Below are 21,732 nucleotides of genomic sequence, written 5' to 3'. Positions count from 1 at the left end.
GTCCCATTAGGCTTCTATTTCAAGACTAAACTTTGCTCAAAGTAAGAGGCAACTTTTTACCTGCTGAAATGCTGACAGTAATGTTAAATTAATTCTCTCTAGAGTCTATTATCCCCACACGAACCATCACCAGGAAATATTTCCCACAGAGAGACAACTATATTGCACTGCCTCCAAAACTGGAAATGTAGCAGTGAATCCAAAAGTGAAGATTGTTGATATTAAATCTTGGAATCCAAAAATAGAGGTGTAAACACTGCAATAGTCATAGTGCTTACTGTGTATAAATACGGAGCAGGCCATCTTGCTGCTGGCAGTCAAGCACTCACGTCCCACACACAGGCTAGCCCTGTGATACCAGGTTTTTGCTACATATCATTATGCATGGACTACGGATCCTACATCCCAGAAAGGTACTAAAACTGGTAAATTAAGTCATTTTGGTAAGAGCCAAAGTGCACAAGTTGATAAAACAATAACAACACGGGGCTTTTTTGAGAACACGTATAGTCCTTTAACATCTGCTTTGAACATTTTACGGTTCAAAATCAGCTAATGCTAAAAGAAAATCTAAACCTCTTGAATTTTGAATTTAAAAAACGCACACAACACTTGAGGCTCCTGAGGCAGAGTTTCTGGCTATTGAGTATGTGTTCTTATATGAAATCACTGAAAATAAACAGGGAACTGTCAAAACTGTCACTGCCCCTTACTCTGTGTCTGTGTGTAAGTCTCTGTCTCTGTGACCCTTCATTAGTAAAATAAAGCCCTGAGCTAAAGGGTGAGCAGTGAAAACAAAACACACCTGACCTACATTTGACCAGAGATTAACATCACCCTTTACCAGATACTACTGCTTCATAATAAATTGAGGAAGAAGCCCCTCCAGACAGACAGCTCTCCCTCACCAGCCTCACTGAGGCACGCTGGCCTCATCTTGGAGGAGGAGACAGGAGTGTGGGTGTCAGTTCCTGGGAAAGGAACCAAGACAGGGTTCTAGGGGCAGGTACTGCCCACCAACCCTTTTAGCTTCCTTTTTCTAGGGGGGGCCGCACCGCGAGGCATGCGGGATCTTAGTTCCCCATTCCCTCTGCAGTGGAAGTGCAGAGTCTTAACCACTGGACCGCCAGGGAAGTCCCTAGCTTCCATTTTCAATGTGCTTTTAAAGACCATTGCCTTCCAATTATTTCACCCTTCAAATAACTACACTTACTTTCCAGAATAGGGCATGACAAACTCGCCACTTTGTGCCTGATGGCAGCACAAATACAAAACTCAACTTTCTAGCACCTTATCTAGCACCTTATAAGCTTAACACATTTTTCTAACTTCTAAGAGAAAAAGCCAAACGTCCCGCAAAAGGAAGAGGCCTGCATTATTCCAGAATGTTCTACTCTATTCTCATAAATGCCTTAACTTCTTCAGGAAGGGAAATTCCATGGTATTTCAAGGTAGCCCATGGAGCCCCTGCCCAGCCCCCGCTCTCTGTTTGTAACCCACCTTTCTGTAGGGCCAGGAAACATTATACTCTCCAGAATACCTTGCTTATCCATTTTATTAAAAAGTAAACTCACTCTCCAACTTACCAAATAGTTATAACAGGTCCTATTTTTATTCAGAAACATCCTCTCTTCTGTATGTCACCCTCTGCCCTCCTGGCACTGCTCCTCCCGCGGAGCAGCATGTGGGATCTTCCCGGACTGGGACACGAACCCGTGTCCCCTGCATCGGCAGGCGAACTCTCAACCACTGTGCCACCAGGGAAGCCCAAGTTTGGCTTTTAATATTGGTCAGAAGCCACCTACCTCCTGGAAATGACCTGCGTTGTTTTCTTGCCAAATTCTTGCCTCAAGCATTACTGTCTCTGAGAATGCCACATGGAGGACACTCATTTTCTCCGTTTCTTCCTGCTAATAATGCACCACTGTGGCGTAACCGGCTTTCCCCTTAGAGAATCAACCAATAAATACCTCTCTCTCATTTCTGTCTCTCCTCAGTAAAGAGAAGACTGAGCCATATAAACTAACATCAATTCCTACGCTAGAGGTTAAGACCCACTTATATATACCACAGGCAGTATTTCCCAATCATTATATCATCCATTTTCTTGGCAGATTTTTCCAGAAGTATTGCTTACACCGCTAACCATATTTTCAGTTTCAAGGTTAAATTAAAAGGTGGGATAAAAGAGGAATCAAAACTTGAATGCAATACTGTAACTTATCCTGCAAAACTCTGCTGCCAGCTTGGGGGCGTGGGGGAAGGAGAAAGAAGGGGAATATTCTCATCTCCGTGAAATGATAGTATTGGATAGATCAGTGCTAGACAAGTCACAGCTGTCAAACCATTTTAGGTATATTGAAAACTCTGAACAATCTGTAAAGCAGTTAAGCCACAGGGACTACAGCTTGTAAATGAAGCAAACAGCAATCATGAGTAGCTCATTGCTTCCTGAGTAAAAATCTGCTCCTTAAAATGTTTAAATTAAAACTAAACCCATTAAAATCCCTGTCTGATATTTTAAGAGAGAATGTTTGCAGGAGAGAAGTGGTAAATTATTAATACCGTGTGGACATTACTATGCAAGTAATATCAGGAAAAATTTTATGTAGGGCAGCATATATACACATGTATATATATAGTTATACACACACGGGCACCTGCAGATTAACAGGGCTCTCCCCACACTCTCAAAAAAAGACTTGAGAATAAAATTTCCCAGAGAGAATTAAAGTTTAAAATCAACAGTCAAAGATATGGAAAGTCATCTTAAAGAGACAAAAAAGCTTTCAGGCTAGCAAGACTTCACTGTAACCAGAAAAACTGATTAATCCATCCAAACAAAAAAGGTTAAGTCTAGCAGAGGTGGCAAAGGTGGTACTATGAATAATGATAACAGTAACAACATCATAACAACCTTTATAAAGTTACAGTGGGTAACAACTTTAAGAGGATTAAGACTCATCTAAGATCACACGGCTAGGTAAGTGGCCCAGGTCATTCCATCTACATCACAGACCCAGGGAGGACCACAAAAAGGAAAAGCAGGCTGTACAAATGTTAAGTGCTTCCAAGGATTAGGGGCCAACATAGAGACGGAGGGGCATTTTTTTTTTTTTTTTTTGGCGGTACGCGGGCCTCTCACCGCTGCGGCCTCTCCTGCCGCGAAGCACAGGCTCCGGACGCGCAAGCCCAGCGGCCACGGCTCACGGGCCCAGCCGCTCCGTGGAAAAGGGGCCCCTCCGGACCGGGGCACGAACCCGTGTCCCCCGCATCGGCAGGCGGACTCCCAACCACTGCGCCACCAGGGAAGCCCAAGAGATGGAGGGACATTTAAATCATCTAACTCCCTTGCTCCAATCCAAGCTAACCAAACAATTTAGGGATCCCTTGGCTGCTGACATAGCTTGCCTGCTTCTAACGGTGGGGCAGAGAGAAAAGTAGCATGGCGGGAGCACATGAACTTAAGGGATACGACCATCTCGAGGATGGAACAGAGGAGAGTTCTGAACTACACAGCTTTCCTCCTGAGGTCCTCCTCACCTCCAATCACCATGTACTCCTGCCTACTGGGAAGGAGTGGTAGGGCAGAGAAAAAGTGTTAATTTGAGAATAACACAAAGGCAATGTAGTTATTATATATAGGATAGTGAGGTGGTGCGGGGAGATGGAGTGAAAGGGAAGCTGTTTCTTAAGCAAAAACAAACATTTAACCCCAGAGCCTATTATTTGATAAAATAACAAGCAAGGAAAAGGTAGAGGGAAAGCATCAAGGCCTTATGACTTATTCAGAGGGGCTCAGGAGGAGAACATAGTACTGAGGCAATAGTCCAAATTTAGAGATTTTAGTCTTCATTCCTATTAGAAAGACTGATCCCAGGAGAGCATTATGGCACAGCGGTTAAGAGGATGGGCCCTGTAGCCAGAAAGACTGGGTTCAAACCTCAGTTCTGCCAGTTACCCAGGTGAGTACCTTCGGGCAAGTTTCTTAACCTCTCTCTACTTCCTTTACATCATCTATAACATAATATATAATAATACTATAACAAAATATAATATAATATAAAATTATATAATTATATAATATATAATACAAAAGAAGGTTGTTGTTAAGACTGAATTCATCCACACAGTAGTTGCTGCAGATTATTATGCTGCTAACAATGGAAGGTGTACAGGTGCTGGTGACCTTCTTTTGTTAGTGCACACCTTTATGAAGAACCTCTAAAGATTAAGTATTCAACCGCAATTCTAAACTGTATAACCATTATAAAAACCTACAAAAATTGACACAAGGTAAAACAAAAAATCTGAATAGTCAGACATGTATTTTAGAAATTGAGGGGGTCTGGGAGGGATGGATTTGCAGATGCAAACTATTATATATAGAATGGATAAACAACAAGGTCCTACTGTATAGCGCAGGGAACTATATTCACTATCCTGTGATAAACTGTGATGGAGAAGAGTATGGAAAAGAATGTATATAGATAGACAGATAGATAGATAGATAGATAGATAGATAGATGTATAACTGAATCACTTTGCTGCACAGCAGAAACTAACACAACATTGTAAATCAACTATACTTTAATAAAATAAATTAAAAAAAAAAAAGAATTCACTGCCAGAAAACTTCCCATAAAGAAAACTCCAGGCCCAGATGGTTTCATTGGTGAAATCATTCTTACAACTTCATTTTTCATCTTTAGTTACTGCCATAAATGGGAAGACCCTGCTCCTTTCCAATCTCATCCTACATTTTCCAACAGAGCAGCATCAAGCAGAGCACTGCATATGTAAAAATCGAGCTTAAACCATTCTGGAGTCAGATTATATCTTTGAAAATTTAATCAAAAGCTACAGATCTTCTCCCACAAAAAGAGGCAAAACACAGAATTTTGCACTCAACATCAGGAGGTCCACTGACCCCCATGAAACCAACTGACGGACACCCAAAGATGCTAAATGAATATTGTTAAATGAGCATTAACTGAAGTAGCACAGAGTGACAGTTTAAGGAAAGGGCAGAGCGCCTGCCAGTTTCTCTACCCTCTGATAAATTACAAATGGTAACAATCTGTTCCTAACCTTGAGCAGCAATTCTTCCTGACCTCATTCTAAAAGTATCTTTTGGTAATCTTCATCATCATAACCTTAAATTCTTTTCAAAGTACCAAGGAATTCTTTTTCTAATTTAATTCTTAGGTCCTATCTTTTAGACTTATCCTATCCATAAAAATTCCCCAATAAGTTCATCACTTCCTAAATGACTTTCCCAGATGTCACTCAATTCTTTCCCATTATTTATATTTCCAATCTTGTAAGCAGCCCACCTTCCCCCATCCCACATCCAGTGGCTCACACCAAAAGATCTTATCTCCTTTGGGCCTAAAGAGTCGCCTCCAAGGCAAATTCTGGCCGGGGATGTATAGTTATATTCCTTATCAGATGCAGGAGGATGAAAAATGGAAATTTCATATTCCCCCTGGTAGTTATCATTCCCAAGGCTACCTTTAGATAGCTGTTATTTTATGAAAAGAAATCCTCCATCCTTTAGCCGAGAGAGGATGCAATGAAGTTAGCAAAGCATTCCTAAGAGTCTGTGTAGGCACACTCTGAGACCTTTAATTGCGACTTCATATTTTTCTACAAAACCATATTATCCTATTAAGAGGCTAACCAGAGCTGTGATTTCCAGTTAAGTCACAGAATGTATAAAAGATAAAGCACTTAGATAACCAAGTGACAGGACATAATTTGAGAGTGGGAAAAAACGAAGCTAATGTGTGGCCAAGAAACAATATAAAGGACTCAAGGAAAGATTTCAATAGAAAAAAGAAGAAAAAGTTGTACAACATATTTTATCTTAAAACTACATTCGCTTTGGAAAATCATATATTCTACAGTTTGAGATATACAGAGCTTTAACCACAGATGAGGTAGGAATAGGGCAGACTCTGAAATCAAGAAAAGCCAAGATATAAAGAGAAAATATGAAAATAATAACAGCAAATGACCAGTGCAACAAGATATACTTTGTGCAGGAAAGAAGTGATAGGGTTTTACTCTCATGAGGACAGTACACCCAAGATTCCACCACTGTACGTGCGATCATTATCTACAGCCGTCATTTCAACTTCCTCATGTTTTGCATACTACCTCCCCCGAACCACTGCGCTGAAGCACAAGGATTCTCTGCATCACCTGGGGTCCCAGTATTGTTCTCTTTCTCTCCTGCTCTACTCTCATGCTAATAATTACCAATCTCAATCTCCAACTTTCCCATCTAGGACTCCTGTAACCTCAAAGTTAACACATCAAAAATCAACCCAGCTTCCACCCAAAAAACCTGCTCCCCTTCCTGCTGTACCTTTCTCAAATAGGAGCACCATGACTACCAAATTCCCAAAGCTATCCTAGACTGCTTCCTCTCTCTCGCACTCCAAACATCAATGCAAATGTTACGTGCCTTCAATTTTACCTCCTAGTGAGTCTTAAATGCCATCCTTTCCTCATCTTCTCTACTTTCACCCCGTGCTTGGTTTAGGCCCTCTTAACAACTTCTCTGATACAACAGGCCCCTAATCAATTCCTCTCTGCCTTCAAGTTCAGCCCCCTCCAATCTACCTGACTCACTGCCATACAGTACAAATCTGACTGTGTCACTCCCCTGCTTACAACTTTTCAATGATTATCAACCCACACACGCGCACTTAATGCTGTAACAACACAACACTGCTTGTGTTCCTCTGAATATATCATGCGGTTTGGGAATTCCTTTGCATCATGTAATTCTCTTTTTCATTTCAACATGATTTCAGCCCCTGGAAAACATGTTTTCACCTTTTAATACTCGGGCTTTCCTCACTTTGTAAAGCCTTCCTTGACCACCCCTACCCTCCTCGGATTAACCTCCCTTTTGCTCTACTCCTTCCCTGCCTTCTACATACTTCTATTAATGCACGTATGACATATTTTATTATTTGTTCACATGACTGCCCTCTCTACCAGACTGTGAGTCTGTTGACAGAGCAGGGTCTTGTCTTTTTTTAATCATCAAAATGTAAAAACATGGCTCTAAATCACTCAATAAACATTACTTGGAATTAATTAAAATGATGTCTTCACCCGTTAAGATTTCCTCTTACATTTGAACTATCCCCCAAAGAGATGGTTTTGAAAAGGAAGATGTGTGAATATAAAGAGTATAAAATACAGTTTAAGTTTGAGTAAAAAAAAAAAAAAATTAACCCAAGATTACTTGGAGAGCTAGAAATTCTAAGAAATCTTTTAAATGGATGCATGGCAACAGAATCAGAGACAAAACATGAGCATAATGTGGTAAAAATACTGCCTCAAAGACAGAAGCCTGACACTTGAGATGATGCACGGCAAAATGTGCCAAAGCCTAAGGAACTAACAGTCCCGGTTCTCATTTTTCCATCAGATGTGACCCCATGAGAAAGAAACACATGGAAGAAACCACTTACAGAGCAGAAGCAACTACTCTGGACAGTGTTCTGTAAACTCTAAGAATGGCAGAATCCAGAGACTTCCCTGGTGGTCCAGTGGTTAAGACACCATGCTTCCACTGCAGGGGGCACGGGTTCGATCCCTGGTCAGGGAACTAAGATCCTGCATGCCATGCAGCGTGGCCAAAAATAATAATAATAATAGAAAAGAAAAAAAAAAAAGAATGGCAGAATGCATTCTAAATTTCTTACACTGTGTTGACGAAAGAGCTGGTATTTTTCAGAGCTGGAAGGATGTGAGAGACCACCACCAACTCCCTCCATTTACAAGCGGAGACTTGGGGCTTAGAGAGGAACCCAAGTCTCACCACTGATTAAGTGGAAGATGAGAAATGAGGACAGTGGCTTCTACTTTCTCTATCTGGTGCTCTTTCCACTACCCCACACTACCCTTCTGCAGGTGAGTTAGGTGCTATATTTTTTTTAATTTTGTTTACACATAAAGAGTTATTTGTCTTTCTTAATTCTAAGAGTCTGTAGGTGGTGTCTAGACTTTATATAAATGCTAAAAATGGTTTCCACACTCATAGATTACTTTCATCTTCTACTCTTTTCTTACCCTAACAGGCATAGCAACTCTCAAAGTACAGTCCCATCAGGTTTTGGTAATAATACTGACATCAGAACATACCATCTTAAGTCATGACTCATCCTGGTTTGTAAGACCTAGCTATCGCTTCATTGATATTTCATTAAAAGCACTACCATTTCCCTCACTAATCCTAGTGAAGTAGTTTCATTTTACAGTAATAAGAAAGAGGAATAGGTGGGAACAGTAACTATTCAACAGGCAGGATTGGAATTACAGAATTTGAGGACCACTGAGGCAATGGGGTACAGCATATCGAGCTAACAGAGCATTTTAAGTCCACAAACAGGAACTCTGGGTTCCCCCAATGATTATAAAGTCAAGTATCTAATAACGAAATCACAAAATACAGTAACAGTATCATTGATTAAATGCTTGCCATGTGTTAGCGACTGTTCTAAGGGCTTTACATACATCATCGCCAATCCTCACAAAATACACAAAAGGTAGGTACGTTACAGATGAGGAAAGCGAGCAGTAATAGCACCAGGATTTCTACACACAAGGGGCTCACACGTGGCAAAACAGAAGGGAGTAGAGGGCAAGTAAGGACTTGGTTCCAACCCTTCTTAAAGAGACATAAATCCCTGTTTACTAGGTTGTATGTGTGTCTGAGGTGGTGAGAACCTTGATGTACAAACAAAGCAGGATCTTCCTCAGGTGGACTATTCATGGAGCAGGGCAGGAGGGACTGTGGCTGCCCTTCCCCCAAGGCCACACACCTCTTAGCACCTCACAAAAACTGAGGACTCCAAAGATGGAGGGCTCTGTCCGCAGTGATGAAGCAAGTAAGTGTGGCCGGAGTTGGCACTTGAACCCAGGTTTGTGTGGTTTCAAAGCCCTTTCTCTTTCTACACTGCCACGCTACTTCCTTCTCTATAAATGCCATTTTGTCTAGGAACCATGCAAAATTAGTAGGTAGCAATTTCACAAATCACAAAATATGAAAAATAAATTACACCTCTGAGAACCCTAAACTATCACCCAGAAAGTCAATTATCTAATGCCCTAGAATAGCATGCATGCTACAGATTCAATACTTCCTAAAGTAGGGCTTAAGTACATTTTAAAGTACACATTCCCACACAAATGACAGGAGTCTTTTTTTTTTTTTTTTTGCGGTACGCGGGCCTCTCACTGTGTGGCCTCTCCCGCTGCGGAGCACAGGCTCCGGACGCGCAGGCTCAGCGGCCATGGCTCACGGGCCCAGCCGCCCCGCGGCATGTGGGATCCTCCCCGACTGGCGCACGAACCCGCGTCCCCTGCATCGGCAGGCGGACTCCCAACCACTGCGCCACCAGGGAAGCCCAGGAGTCTTTTGTTTAAAGTTTTTTTGTTGGGGTAGAGGGGCATGGGGGGAGGTGATAAGAAGAGAAAATGGTCTCCTCTGAGAGACTCAAGCTGGTTTAGGACCAAGTTGGTTCACAGGAATGAATGGGTTTTTGGATTATGCCAGCTACTGGGTTTAAAGCTGAATATAATCCAATGACATCCAATATTTTCATCCTAATTTGAGAGCCTAAAATGCCCCTATTTTAAGAGGGAATTCATCTATTCATTCAACAATCTCCAGGTAGGCCTGGGCTACGAGGTATTACAGAGGCCACAGAGATGTGCAGGACAACTCGGAACAGTTCCTGCTTAAGAGTACTTACAGCCTAATTAGAAAAATCAGATAAACGTGCGAAAGGATTAAATAGCAGCAAATGAACAAATTCTAAAAGGGTGAGTTGCCAAGAAGTGGTAGAAGTGAAGGAAGGGAAAACTCTGGGCTTTTCAGGAACCAGTGGTAGCACTGTAAGCCAGACCTTGAAAGGAAGGGGTGAATCAGAATTAAAGGCAGGAGGGCAGGGAATTCACAAAGGTCCAGGAACAGGGAAAAGGGCTATTACAAAACAAATCCACAAATACCCAGATGTTCTCGCAGAAGGGCGAACTGAGGTGTGTCCGAGGATATCCATGGGGTCGTGGTTAAATAAATTATGGCACATCCACACAACGAAATGCAGCTATAGAATGAATGAGGCAGCTTTATATGTACTGATGTACATTATATACTGCTAAGTAAAAAAAGCAAGGCACAGAGAGTGTGTATACTATGCTACCATTTGTGTGTTTACAAAAAACAACATTTATACATATATGCTTGTATATGCTTCAATATTCACGGACTATCCATGGAAAGATATAGAAGAAATTTATAAACGGTGGATACCTCTGTTAGCTGAGGACATGGGTAGGTTAAAACCAAGGGACTGTGCTCTGCAGAAGGCAGGTAGACTAGAGAATATCCTAAGTATCAGGGTAAGAGGTTTAGAGAACATGCAAACTCTAGAGCATGGTTTCTCAACAGTGGCATCATTGACATTTGAGGCCAGATAATTCTTTGTTGTAGAATTATCTACAATTCTTTGTTGTAGAACAATCTACAAAATTGTTGTACAATGCTGTCCTGTGCATTGTAAGATGTTTAACAGCATTCCTGGCCTCTACCCACTAGATGCTGGTAGCACCCCTCCTCCCACCCCTGGTTGTGACTCCCAAAAATGTCTCCAGACAATGCCAAGGGGCCCTGGCAGGGCAATCGCCCCTGGTTGAGAGCCACTGCTCAAGAACCACAATATAAACAGTTAGCATACAAACCCTGTTTTACGTTCCTATAAATTAACAAATGCAATATACACTCCAATATGGATCTGAGGAATATATTGGACATTGTTTTGAAATGACCTTCATATATCTGTCATAGTTTCTCAAGTTGTGATAATTCAGGTCCCTTCCCAAATCTGAACTATTCATTTTTAACCATAACTACCCCATCACAGATGTCTCTTTTCTGCATTTGTTGAATACAAGTGATAAAAGTGAAAAAGAAAGGCTAAGTACATTTTCAGCAGTACACAGAGGGTGGGCGAGATTCCCCAGTGGGCTTCCCATGATGCACTGACCCCCTTGGATCTCTTCAGCATAACTTCTCGAGTTAGTAGACCAGCCCCACTTCCTCCAGATATCATGTGCTCTCTAGATCCAAGATCTTCTAGGATGCCAAAGAAGGCAACCCTCCCACAGAAATCTAACAGAAAACTGTATTTTGGCTCAGCTTCTGAAAAACTAATATAATTATTGACACAATAAGAACATAATTACTCATATTATGCTAATAATGGTTCTTCTCATAACTCTTAACGACCACACAAATTACAAGACGCTGTTCAAAAATAATGAAAGACATCACTCCTGTTTCTAAGATTATAAAGAGAATGAGTAGTTTATAAAGCCAGGAGAGGCTTTACCTAGATTCTACATATCACGATTTCATTAAGCTTAAAGCCATTTCTAATATACCACAGTGAATAGGGAGAAGAAAAAAAAATCAAGACATCCAACAGGCTTGAATATTTTTCAAACACAGATCTAAAACTTTTGTTGATTCTCCTGTGTCTTTTCTTTTCCCAATGCCAGAAATCCAGTAACACCCTGGCAATCTTTCTTCGTATTTTGAAATCACTGATTCCTCCAATACTGTTGTAGGTGAAAAGTTCTGGATTTCATTCTCATGAAATCATGCTCTTCAAATTTTAGTATTGTGCCAACTACTTGTGCTTAGCTCTCAGAAGGTTGGCTCTCATTTGTGGAGGTGACCTCCAGTGACCTGACCCTGCAGTAAATACACCTGTGAGTCCCTAAGGAAGGTGCTTAAATGTGTCCGCGGCGAAAAAAAGAAACTCACCATTCTAACTACTTCAGGGTAAGTCTGCTCTGTCAAACAGCCTCTGCTTATTGTAATGTAGTCCACCAGTTCATTAAGAGTGGAGCGCTTGTATTCTTTCATTTTAAGATCAGATAGCGTGTCCATGAAGTCAAAAATGACACAGCACTGCTGAAGTTTCTTTAGGAACAGTTCAGGCTGCTCTGAGGATGGAACGTCTAAGAAAAAAAAAGGAAATGGTGTAAGTCTGTCATCAATTTCTAGGTAACAGGAATTCTCTGTGAAAGTTAACTTCAAAAGCAAGCTCAAAAAAATAAGAATTCACATGACAACAGTGTTCTTTTAAACAGTTACACATGGGCAGGAGGGGATACCATATCCACTACTTCAGAGACCTTGTCTTTGGAAACTACATGGTACCAACACAATTGACAGCATTTGCTATTCAGCCACCAAAGATTGACCAAAATCCCAAGAGCTGTTAGAGAGTTGAAGCAAATTTTAACCAAAAACACCCCAATGTCAACACCCTTAAGCCAAAAACACTGAAAAAGGTCAAACTTTCCATTATAAGGTAGACACAGAAGTTTCCACTGTTGGTTTAAATTAATTTTACTAAAAAAATTTCGAAGCAGAAATGTCAGTTGATTCATTTTAATTTCATGCTGACATCCTTGGTATTTAAAGCAACTGTTGGGTGTGTGAGTTTATATTTCTTGTTTTGTTTTGGCTTGATATCTATGACGCTTCTTTGTCAAAGAAACTCGAAAAATCAACAAAATCAAGCAATACCAACTCTCTCAAAAAGGGCACATCAGTAATGGAACAATGCGAGCGAACTCTACTAAAATCTAGGCTCTCCCTTTTGACCCATCTTCTTCCTTTATGGTGGGAGAAAACCACTAACGTTTTTATTAATATGTTCTCAGAATAAACATCTGTTCTTTTCCTACAGGCAGCAGGTCAGACATTTGGTTTGGTGTCGTTTCTAAAAAATATGTAGAAATTTTACACTAAAATTCCCCAGCGAGAATGGAAACCTGACCTACAGTTAGACTTGAAAGACACCAAGTAAGTTGTCGATAGCTCTTTCCGCTCCTATCTTCTTTCCACTACTTTATTTATTCCACCAAACTGGAGCTTCTCTGGAAAGGTGATGAAATTATAACAAGAGAACCTCTGCTGCCTTCATCCAAGGCGATTAACTCATTAATCCTCAGAACACTCTTTGAGGTAAGCAGGTGGCATCATTTTATTATTCTCTATTTTTCACAGAGAAAATTAGAGACAATCATGGAGGTCCCACAGTGAATGAGTTATGAAGCTGGGCTCAGCACCTGGGTCTCTAACCACACTCCCACATTGCTTCTGTACGACTCAAGAAGGACTTGAACAATGTTTGACCTGTCACTTGCTACCATCCTCAGTTGCCAGCCTCCCAGTAAGTGCTTTACAGTGGCCTCACAGTGTGGGCCACCTGCTCCCTGGAGGTAAGTGCAACGGCTAACAGCACCCGTCTTACAGCCACCGGCAGCAGGGAGAGAGGGCTAGATTCCTAGTCACAGGATCCACATGACTCCTCTCCACAACCCCCTTGCCTCCCCACAGCCCACAACCCAAGCGCCAGCCCATGTACCCAGGACCTCATGGATAATTCCCCCCAAACACCACCTACTGACATCAACTTTGGGGTAAGCCTAGATGAGGTGCAATGGGCATCTGAAAGTATAGCATTTCCCTACCAGATATAAGGGAACAAGAAGTAGTCGATGTTTTTAAAGGTATATAGCACCACTGCTACTCTCAGCAAAAAGAAGTTACATATTTAGAAATTATTCTCAACCAATGAGTTGCCCCTTCCACCCCATAAATCCCCAAAGGCCTAATGTATCTTATAGTCAAAGAATTGGGGATTTGAGTTCAGCCATGACATATGTCTTATTCTATGACCCTAGACTTCATCACTTCCGAAACATTTTAAGCTTTATAAGAACTAAATTTAGACAAACCAAGCTTTCCCTTTAATTGCTATTTGCTTCAGGTATTTACATAAACAAACAAAAACTAAACAAGTCTGCTCATCAACATGACTGTATATCATTAACCAATGGCTAATTATATGTACACGACCATCATGGTTAATTACTGAAGTCTTCTAAGTTCTAAATCAGATTCCATACCTCAAATCTGAAGGGGAGTTTTGACACTGCACAGGGAACAAGAAAAGCCTTATTAATGTTACATTAAAGTCTTCAGGACAAATTTTAATTAATCCTATTTTTGATACAGTAACTTTAATAATGCTTAAAAAATCAGACCATGTACATGGAGAACTCCTTAACTCAGCCTATATAAAAGCATCTATAAATGATAGCTTTTCCTCCAAAAAGCAAACCATCATTTAAGCAGTGACAACAATGATTACTCTTTGTGGTCACTGCAATGATACTCAAGAGATTCACATTTGGCTACTTAAAAAAATTCAGGCAGTTAACATTTAGTTCTTTTTCTTAATGTTAGACAGTTGAAATTTATTCTTTATTTATCCAAATTGATATAATGTCATAGACAAATGTGAGGCAGGCTATCTACCTAACCAATGGAATAATGATAATAGCTTACATTTATTGAGCACTGGGTACTATTCTAAGCACTTTACATATATTATATCTTATTTAGTCCTGACAACAACCCTATGCGGTAGGTACTATTCAATTTAACAGATGAGAAAACCAAGACACAGAGAGTCAGTGACCTGCGCAGAGTCTTAGAACTAATAAGCAGTGGAGACAGGATTCCCACTCAGGCAAACTGGCTCCAGAGCCTGAACTCTTCACCACTGTGCAACAGTCAACCTCAGTGAAACACAAGAGTAATACCATATTCCAGAAAAGAGGGTAGGTACAAAGAGAAAAGAGGAAGAAACGGAAAGAAATCAGCCAATTCACTTCCAACATGCCCTCATTATAAAGTATCATGCTGAGCCCCTCTAGCCCACTCCCCAGAAATGAACACATACAGCAACAAGCTATGCTTTATCCTTTATCACAGACTAAATTCCTCTAAAATAACTTGCTTCACCTAAATTAAAGAATTTAAGTAATCAAGACTGACCAAAAGAAAAAAGGGGAATGGAGTCCTGAAAGAGCCAATTCCCTTATAACAACTTCTTTAAGTTGTGTTTTCATTCGTGCTGAAAGATGACCTAATTCACAACAGTCCAAGCATAGGGCTCTTCCTATAATGTTTGGCCCTCAGACTGGCCCACATAGCTGTGCTGCTCCCACCCTCCTTGCCCTCATTTCCCTAGACCCAGTGGGATATAAAAAAAGTAGAATGTGAAAAGGTAGGACCAGCCAGGATCAGAGAAGGAACACTCTGAGTAGTGCAGAAGGTTCCAGTGATACAAGTTTAATGTCTATGGAACCAGTCCCAGTAGCAATACAAATATTCTTTTTAAAGAAACATTTGTGTGTAGCTGATTCACTCTGTTATAAAGCAGAAACTAACACACCATTGTAAAGCAATCATACTCCAATAAAGATGTTAAAAAAAAAGAAACATTTGTAAAATGTATCAGGTACTAGGCCATAAAGAAAATCTCATAAATGACAAAAAGAAGAAATCAGACAAGCAGTACATTTTGACCACATGCAGTAACACTAGATTTTAACAACTCAAAGCTACCCACCTCCCAAATCCAAGCCACCTGAAAATCTAAATGTTTAGTAACTTAGATGAAGGAAAAATATATATAGACATTCAAAATAAATGTAAACTAGAAAAATTAAGGGTCATCGCAGAATCCCAAAGCAAACCAGGCAATGGATGCTTGTGTCATCTATCTTCCAACAGAAACCTCTGTCCTGCACAGGCCGTCCCTAACAGCAGGAGAGGGATCCCACAGAATCATAACCATAAATAATGAGGAATCGGTAAGTGGTTATATAATACCATGCAGGTCATTAGCACAACAACCCACCCATCCGATGTTAGTATTCATTTAATGGGGAGAGTAACTAATCTAATGATCACAGCTTGATAAGATTCCATAAGGTCAGATTCCACTGCTCTGGAAAAACTCTTAGAATTAATTTAATTTCCAGAATATGTTTCTCACCCAAGGAAATAATGTACTGACCAGCTAAATGGTCGATGCTCTTGGCAGCTGCATTTCTTACTGTATTGTCCTTCTCTTTCCTTTTCAGCATTAGTCATTTTCTCACACGTGCTTTTCTATCACCATCTCTCAACAGCCTCCTATCAATTTTCATCAGTAAGTTGGGGAAATGATTACTCTCACCTCCAAGGTGTTCATACCCAAATAATTTTAAAATTTACAAGTGCAAAAGGTAATGGAGGGGCTTCCATGGTGGCGCAGTGGTTGAGAGTCCGCCTGCCGATTCAGGGGACACGGGTTCGTGCCCCGGTCCGGGAGGATCCCACATGCCATGGAGCGGCTGGGCCCGTGGGCCATGGCCACTGGGCCTGCGCGCCCGGAGCCTGTGCTCCGCGGCGGGAAGGGCCACAACAGTGAGAGGCCCGCGTACCACAAAAAAAAAAAAAAAAAAAGGAAAAAAAAAGGTAATGGAAAAATGGGCACAGAATTCAACAGTAAAGGGAGGATGCAAGTACAGATTAAGGGACAAAGATTCTCCTGTGTCTAAAGAACAGTCAACGTGTATTATACACATTTAGTTACACAAGCACACATGTGTGCACGCGTGCGCATGCATACACACACGCACAGCCGTCCCCTCACCCTCATTATGATTTTAAGGGCTGGTTGTTTATTGATTATTTATTTGTTTATAACTGGCAGAAGTTCCTTCCTGCCTAATCAAGAGCTTTCATTGTTCCATCCCATCTAAAGTTTGGGGTGTACAGTCATGGATCCAATATCAGCCTATCTTCCCTTGGGGCCTGACTCAGACAAGACTTTGCAAAGCAGAAAGTAGCAAAGGTACAAGAAATAAAACATGAGCCCAATGTCCTTTGGGTTTGGTGCTCTTGGACTCCAATCAAATGAAATTGTTGAAAATCATTGCAACCTGCAAATGTGCCAACCGAGGAAATAAAGAAGGCCCACAACATTAAATTGATTAGACACAATATCACAGGAAGAAAGCAGATTGGTTTAAAAAAAAAAATGTGGGCTGATAAGTTATTTACACATAAGCTGTTTAAATGTATATAGATAAATTTTCCATAAAATGGTCATCTTTGAATTGGAAGCTAAGCAGTAACATTGTTTGAGCTCCTGATGAACAATATTTATAGCTGGTTATTCCCATTCAAAGGAAATGGAAAAAATATTCTTCTAAATTAACAATGCTTTTCACCTGAAAATGCCCTACAATATTACACACTTAGCCCTTCTACATCCATTTCCCCTATTCTCACAAAAAATAAAGGTACCTGCAGAGATTGAGCATGTAAATGTGGTCTTTGATCCCTTCCACCTCATCCTTTAGAACTTTCCTTAAGGTGAACACATCCCCTTCCAAGTATGCGATCAGTCCCTCACAAACGACCCTCCAAAACTTCAACAAAGTCAATGAAAATTGTACCTGCATATGCATATGAGAATATATTTACAGAAAATTAGTCTCACAGCACTGAGAAGAGCTTAGCACTAAGATATTAAGTTGACTTAGCCTTGAAGGACTAAAGTGTGGTATGTTAGCACATGTGGTAAAATGCCTAATAGCCTGTCCATGTGGTCTGTCTAAACCCGTGCCACCAACTTTACTTCTAAACATAGATACAACAGGTAGCATTCCCTTTTTGTCGTACCTATTTCAAAAATCCTAAAAAGAATCCTATTTTATTTGTGGAACTATGCTTCCATTACGAATTGCTTTTGACACTTGAGAAAAAAAATCACAGACATAGCCAACAATATTTCATTAAAACAAGAAGACCACTATAAATCCTTACAATGAATCAGATAAGAAAATTAGGCTTCATGTACTATGAACTGAACCCAAGTATACCATGTTGGTTACACAACATAGTTCCATGTTAATAAGCAAATAAGAAACTGACACGTGAGCTAAAATAAGTATTAAATACCTGACCATTCCAATTACTTTATTACTGTATTCAAAATAGGGGTTCCAAAAAAGTTTGTTGTTGATGATAGTGGTGGTAGTGGTGGTGTGTTTCCACTACAAGGTATTTGTATTTTATAGAAGCAGCTCATGTGATATCAATGTGTGACCACAGCTGAAAACCACTGTTTTTAAAGTAATAACTTTTCAAATCCTTCTTTCATCTCCTTCACCTTTGAAATTCTCTTTCTCAGTTTATTTAAAGCTAACAGTGAAAATTTCTGGTTTTCAAGCAAAGGCAGGTCCCTGGCAACACCTACAGCAGTGAAAGCATTCCTTCTTTGCCTTGGCTATAAATATGTGAATGTAGAATTGGCTGCTTTTAGAACTCTTCGCAGTCTATTAGGAAGATCGAAAAACACTTTGCTGATTATTAGCATACACCTTTTTTTTTTAGGGTCAAAACATGTCTCATAGAACTACTGCACCAATAAAAAAAGTATCAAAAGAAGGAAACCAAGGTGTATTAATTAAACAACAAACCGTAAACCAGATAAGGCCACTACTGATATTTCAAGGTAAAAAAGAATGATGACAATGTTAACGAACATTTACTATTGCAAAGCATTGTGCTAAGCTCCTGACACACATTATCCCTTTTAATCCTCAGAAGACCTTATGAGTGGCCACTATTAATATCCCAGTTTTTCAGATGAAAAAGAAGAGGCCCAGACGGCTAAGTCGCTTACCCAACATCACCCACTACTAAGGACCGCAGCTAGAATCTGAACCCAGGTAGTCTTACTCCAGTGCCCTCACCAATAACAATAATGATGATGATAATGATGACTGTGATAAATAGTAGCAGCTAACAACCACCACCACCACTGGAGCAATGGGTAAATTGTCATGGCTGGTTATTTGTTTAAGAAAAGATGTAATCTGAAACTAAAGGAAAATTTGGTTGACTTTTCTGCCAAGTATTTACACGTTGTAAAACTTAAACAGCACAAAATTAGCCTTAAATGAGTGAACAATAGTAGGTGGGTAAATTAAAGTTTTAAATAATAATCATACATTAATGATTCCTCCCAGCTTGGACAATCAACATGTATTATTATTCTTTCATGGATCTCTCCAGTTATCCTTTCCCAAAAGCTGACAAACATGTACACTCCAGTTTATAAGCAAAACCCAAAGGTGACTACTAACGCAAAATAGTGGCCTCAGCGTCAAAGTCACAGGATTCAGAGCTTTCACATTGTTTTGACACTATGTTCTAATCAGAATAAATAGGAAACACACACATGCACACACACATACCCATTTCTAATAAATATTTCTGTTTCCAACCTTTCATAATTCTCCCTCTTGCTTTACATTCTAATGCCAAGGTGGTCATTGAAACTTGTCAGGACAAGAAAAATAAAACATTTAAAAATTGATCAATGCCTAGGGGCTTCCCTGGTGGCGCAGTGATTAAGAATCTGCCTGCCAATGCAGGGGACACGGGTCTGGGAAGATCCCACATGCCGCGGGGCAACTAAGCCCACGTGCCACAACTACTGAGTCTGCGCTCTAGAGCCCACGCACCACAACTGCTGAAGCCCACATGCCTAGAGCCCGTGCTCCGCAACAAGAGAAGCCACGACAATGAGAAGCCCGTGCACTGCAATGAAGAGTAGCTCCCGCTCACCGCGACTAGAGAAAGCCCACGCACAGCAACGAAGACCCAACACAGCCAAAAATTCTTTATAAAATAAATAAATTTATTTTTAAAAATTGATCAATTCCTAATTATAGGTATGGATTACTTTCCTGCCACCAAACTTATCAACAGGATAGAAGCCACCACAGCTTCTGACTAACACAGTCAATCTCTCTACTATCAATTCATTACCTACGGGCTTTTTTGCAGAGGTGAGACACCAGGAGTATAGGGACCAGGGCCTTTTGAATATAAGGAATTCCTGAAGCATGCCAGGCTATACCAAAATAAATAAATAAATAAGGGCTGCAAGAATTAATTATACAGTGTTCTAAAGTATCCCTGACAGTGGCTCCCTCTGAGGATTTTCCCAGTAAAATTATTAAAAAGAGCAGGTTGACTTTTTTTTATTTCAGGAAAAGGAATTAAAATAGTAACTAGCCACCACCTATTTCCACTATAATTTCATAAAACAAAAGGACCTTTAGGATAGTAAAAGAAAAGAAAGGACAAACCCAGAAATCCTTACTTAAAAAGGAGGGTGGCAATCCTCCACACATAGGTACACACGCGTGCGCGCCTGCACACATGCGAGCACATACACACACGGAGATGTGTTTTCTCTCGATCTTGCTTCCCTTCTACTTCTTTTTCACTTTGCCCAGTAACAACTTTTCCACTAGTCTGTATTTGGGAATCTCTGAGCCACATCACTCCTTTGTTCCAACATTTCTAGCATGGATAACAGACGTCCAGCTGTAATGACAGTACTAATTTCCATTGTATTTAGACGACTGTAAAAGCTGAGAAGATAATCATATACCCTGCATTAGTGTAGAAGTACCTCACTCTATGGCAGCCATGGAGCCCTTAGAAATCCTGTAACGTAAAAATCCTTATAAAACTTTATACATAACTCCATTCAAGGATTTGCCACATTACATTGGGACCTTTTTTTTTTAACCGATGAATCATGTGTCTTGTTCTTCTTTTAATACCCAGCCCCTAAAAGAAGTTTCTAGAATATGGTAGGCACATAATAAATGCAGGTTGAGTCAATAAATTCTACATATTGAATCTTATTTCCCCATATTTTTAACTGTAAATTAGAACTTTATTCCTCTAGAAATAAAATTACACTGAAGAATAGAGGAAAAGGTTTAATATAACATATTTAATAGAATAAATTATTTCCTAGTATTTTAATAATACCAAGTCATGAAATGCAAATTTTAAAACTAAGATGGACTAAGTATAAGTCAGACAGAGAAAGATAGATATTGTAGGATACCGCTTATACGTGAAATCTAAAAAAGTCAAACTCTTAGAAACAGAGACTAGAATGGTGGTTACCAGGGGTGGAAGGGTACAGGAAATGGAGAGATGTTGGTCAAAGAGTATTAACTTCTAGTTATAAGATGAAAAGGTTTGGGAGATCTGATGAAAGCATGGTGATTATAGTTAATAGGGCTATATTATATACTTGAAAGTTGCTAAAAGAGTAGATCTCAGATGTTCTCACCACAAAAAAGAAATCATAATTACGTGACCAGAGGTGTTACCTAACACCATGGTGGTAATCATTTGGCAATATATGAGTGTATCAAATCAACATACTGTATACCTTAAACTTACACAATGTTATATGCCAATTATATCTCAAAAAAAACTAGAAATAAATAAAATTTTAAAATAGGATGGTTTTTAATGATACATTTATGAAAGTAAAAAAAAAAAAGTCCAGCTGACTTGATAAAAACCTAACTAAAAAATGCATGATTCCTTAGTTCTTTGAGCTATCTACCCCTATTAATATCCAAAAAGATAATGTCTTACTTTCTAACACTTTCTAAAAAAAAAATCTGGCTGACTTTTAAAAACAAACAGAGTGGTTTATATTCACGGATGAGAGAAAAATGCAACAGAAAAAAATATTCAAAATGAAGGTGAATGCACAAAACTAATGAAGTAGTATTACTTGGAATGCCCTTCATAGCAAAAATATACTAATAATTTTGCCAAGTGTATCATTAATAAATGAAAAGTGGGAGATCTGGTGCAAAGAGCATAGGCTTCGCGTTCATTCACCAAATATTCACTGAACACTCACTGAGGTCTAAGCCCTGCAGGGATATCAC

At 39.9% G+C, this 21,732-nt stretch overlaps 1 protein-coding gene across 5 annotated transcripts in view; it reads right to left on the bottom strand.

Moving 5' to 3' along the window:
• The window catches only part of PPP2R5E (protein phosphatase 2 regulatory subunit B'epsilon), a 204,166-nt gene that overhangs the window by 65,281 nt on the left and 117,153 nt on the right, over positions 1–21,732 (bottom strand). For all 5 annotated transcript variants that reach the window (XM_079912189.1, XM_079912190.1, XM_079912188.1 and 2 more), the window contains exon 3: positions 11,855–12,051. In XM_079912189.1, the coding sequence (XP_079768315.1) occupies positions 11,855–12,051 (197 nt within the window). The remainder of the gene's footprint in view (positions 1–11,854; positions 12,052–21,732) is intronic.

Source organism: Stenella coeruleoalba (assembly GCF_951394435.1).
Source record: "Stenella coeruleoalba genome assembly, chromosome: 2".
Lineage (NCBI taxonomy): Eukaryota > Metazoa > Chordata > Mammalia > Artiodactyla > Delphinidae > Stenella > Stenella coeruleoalba.
This window is presented reverse-complemented; position numbering and strand designations above follow the sequence as displayed.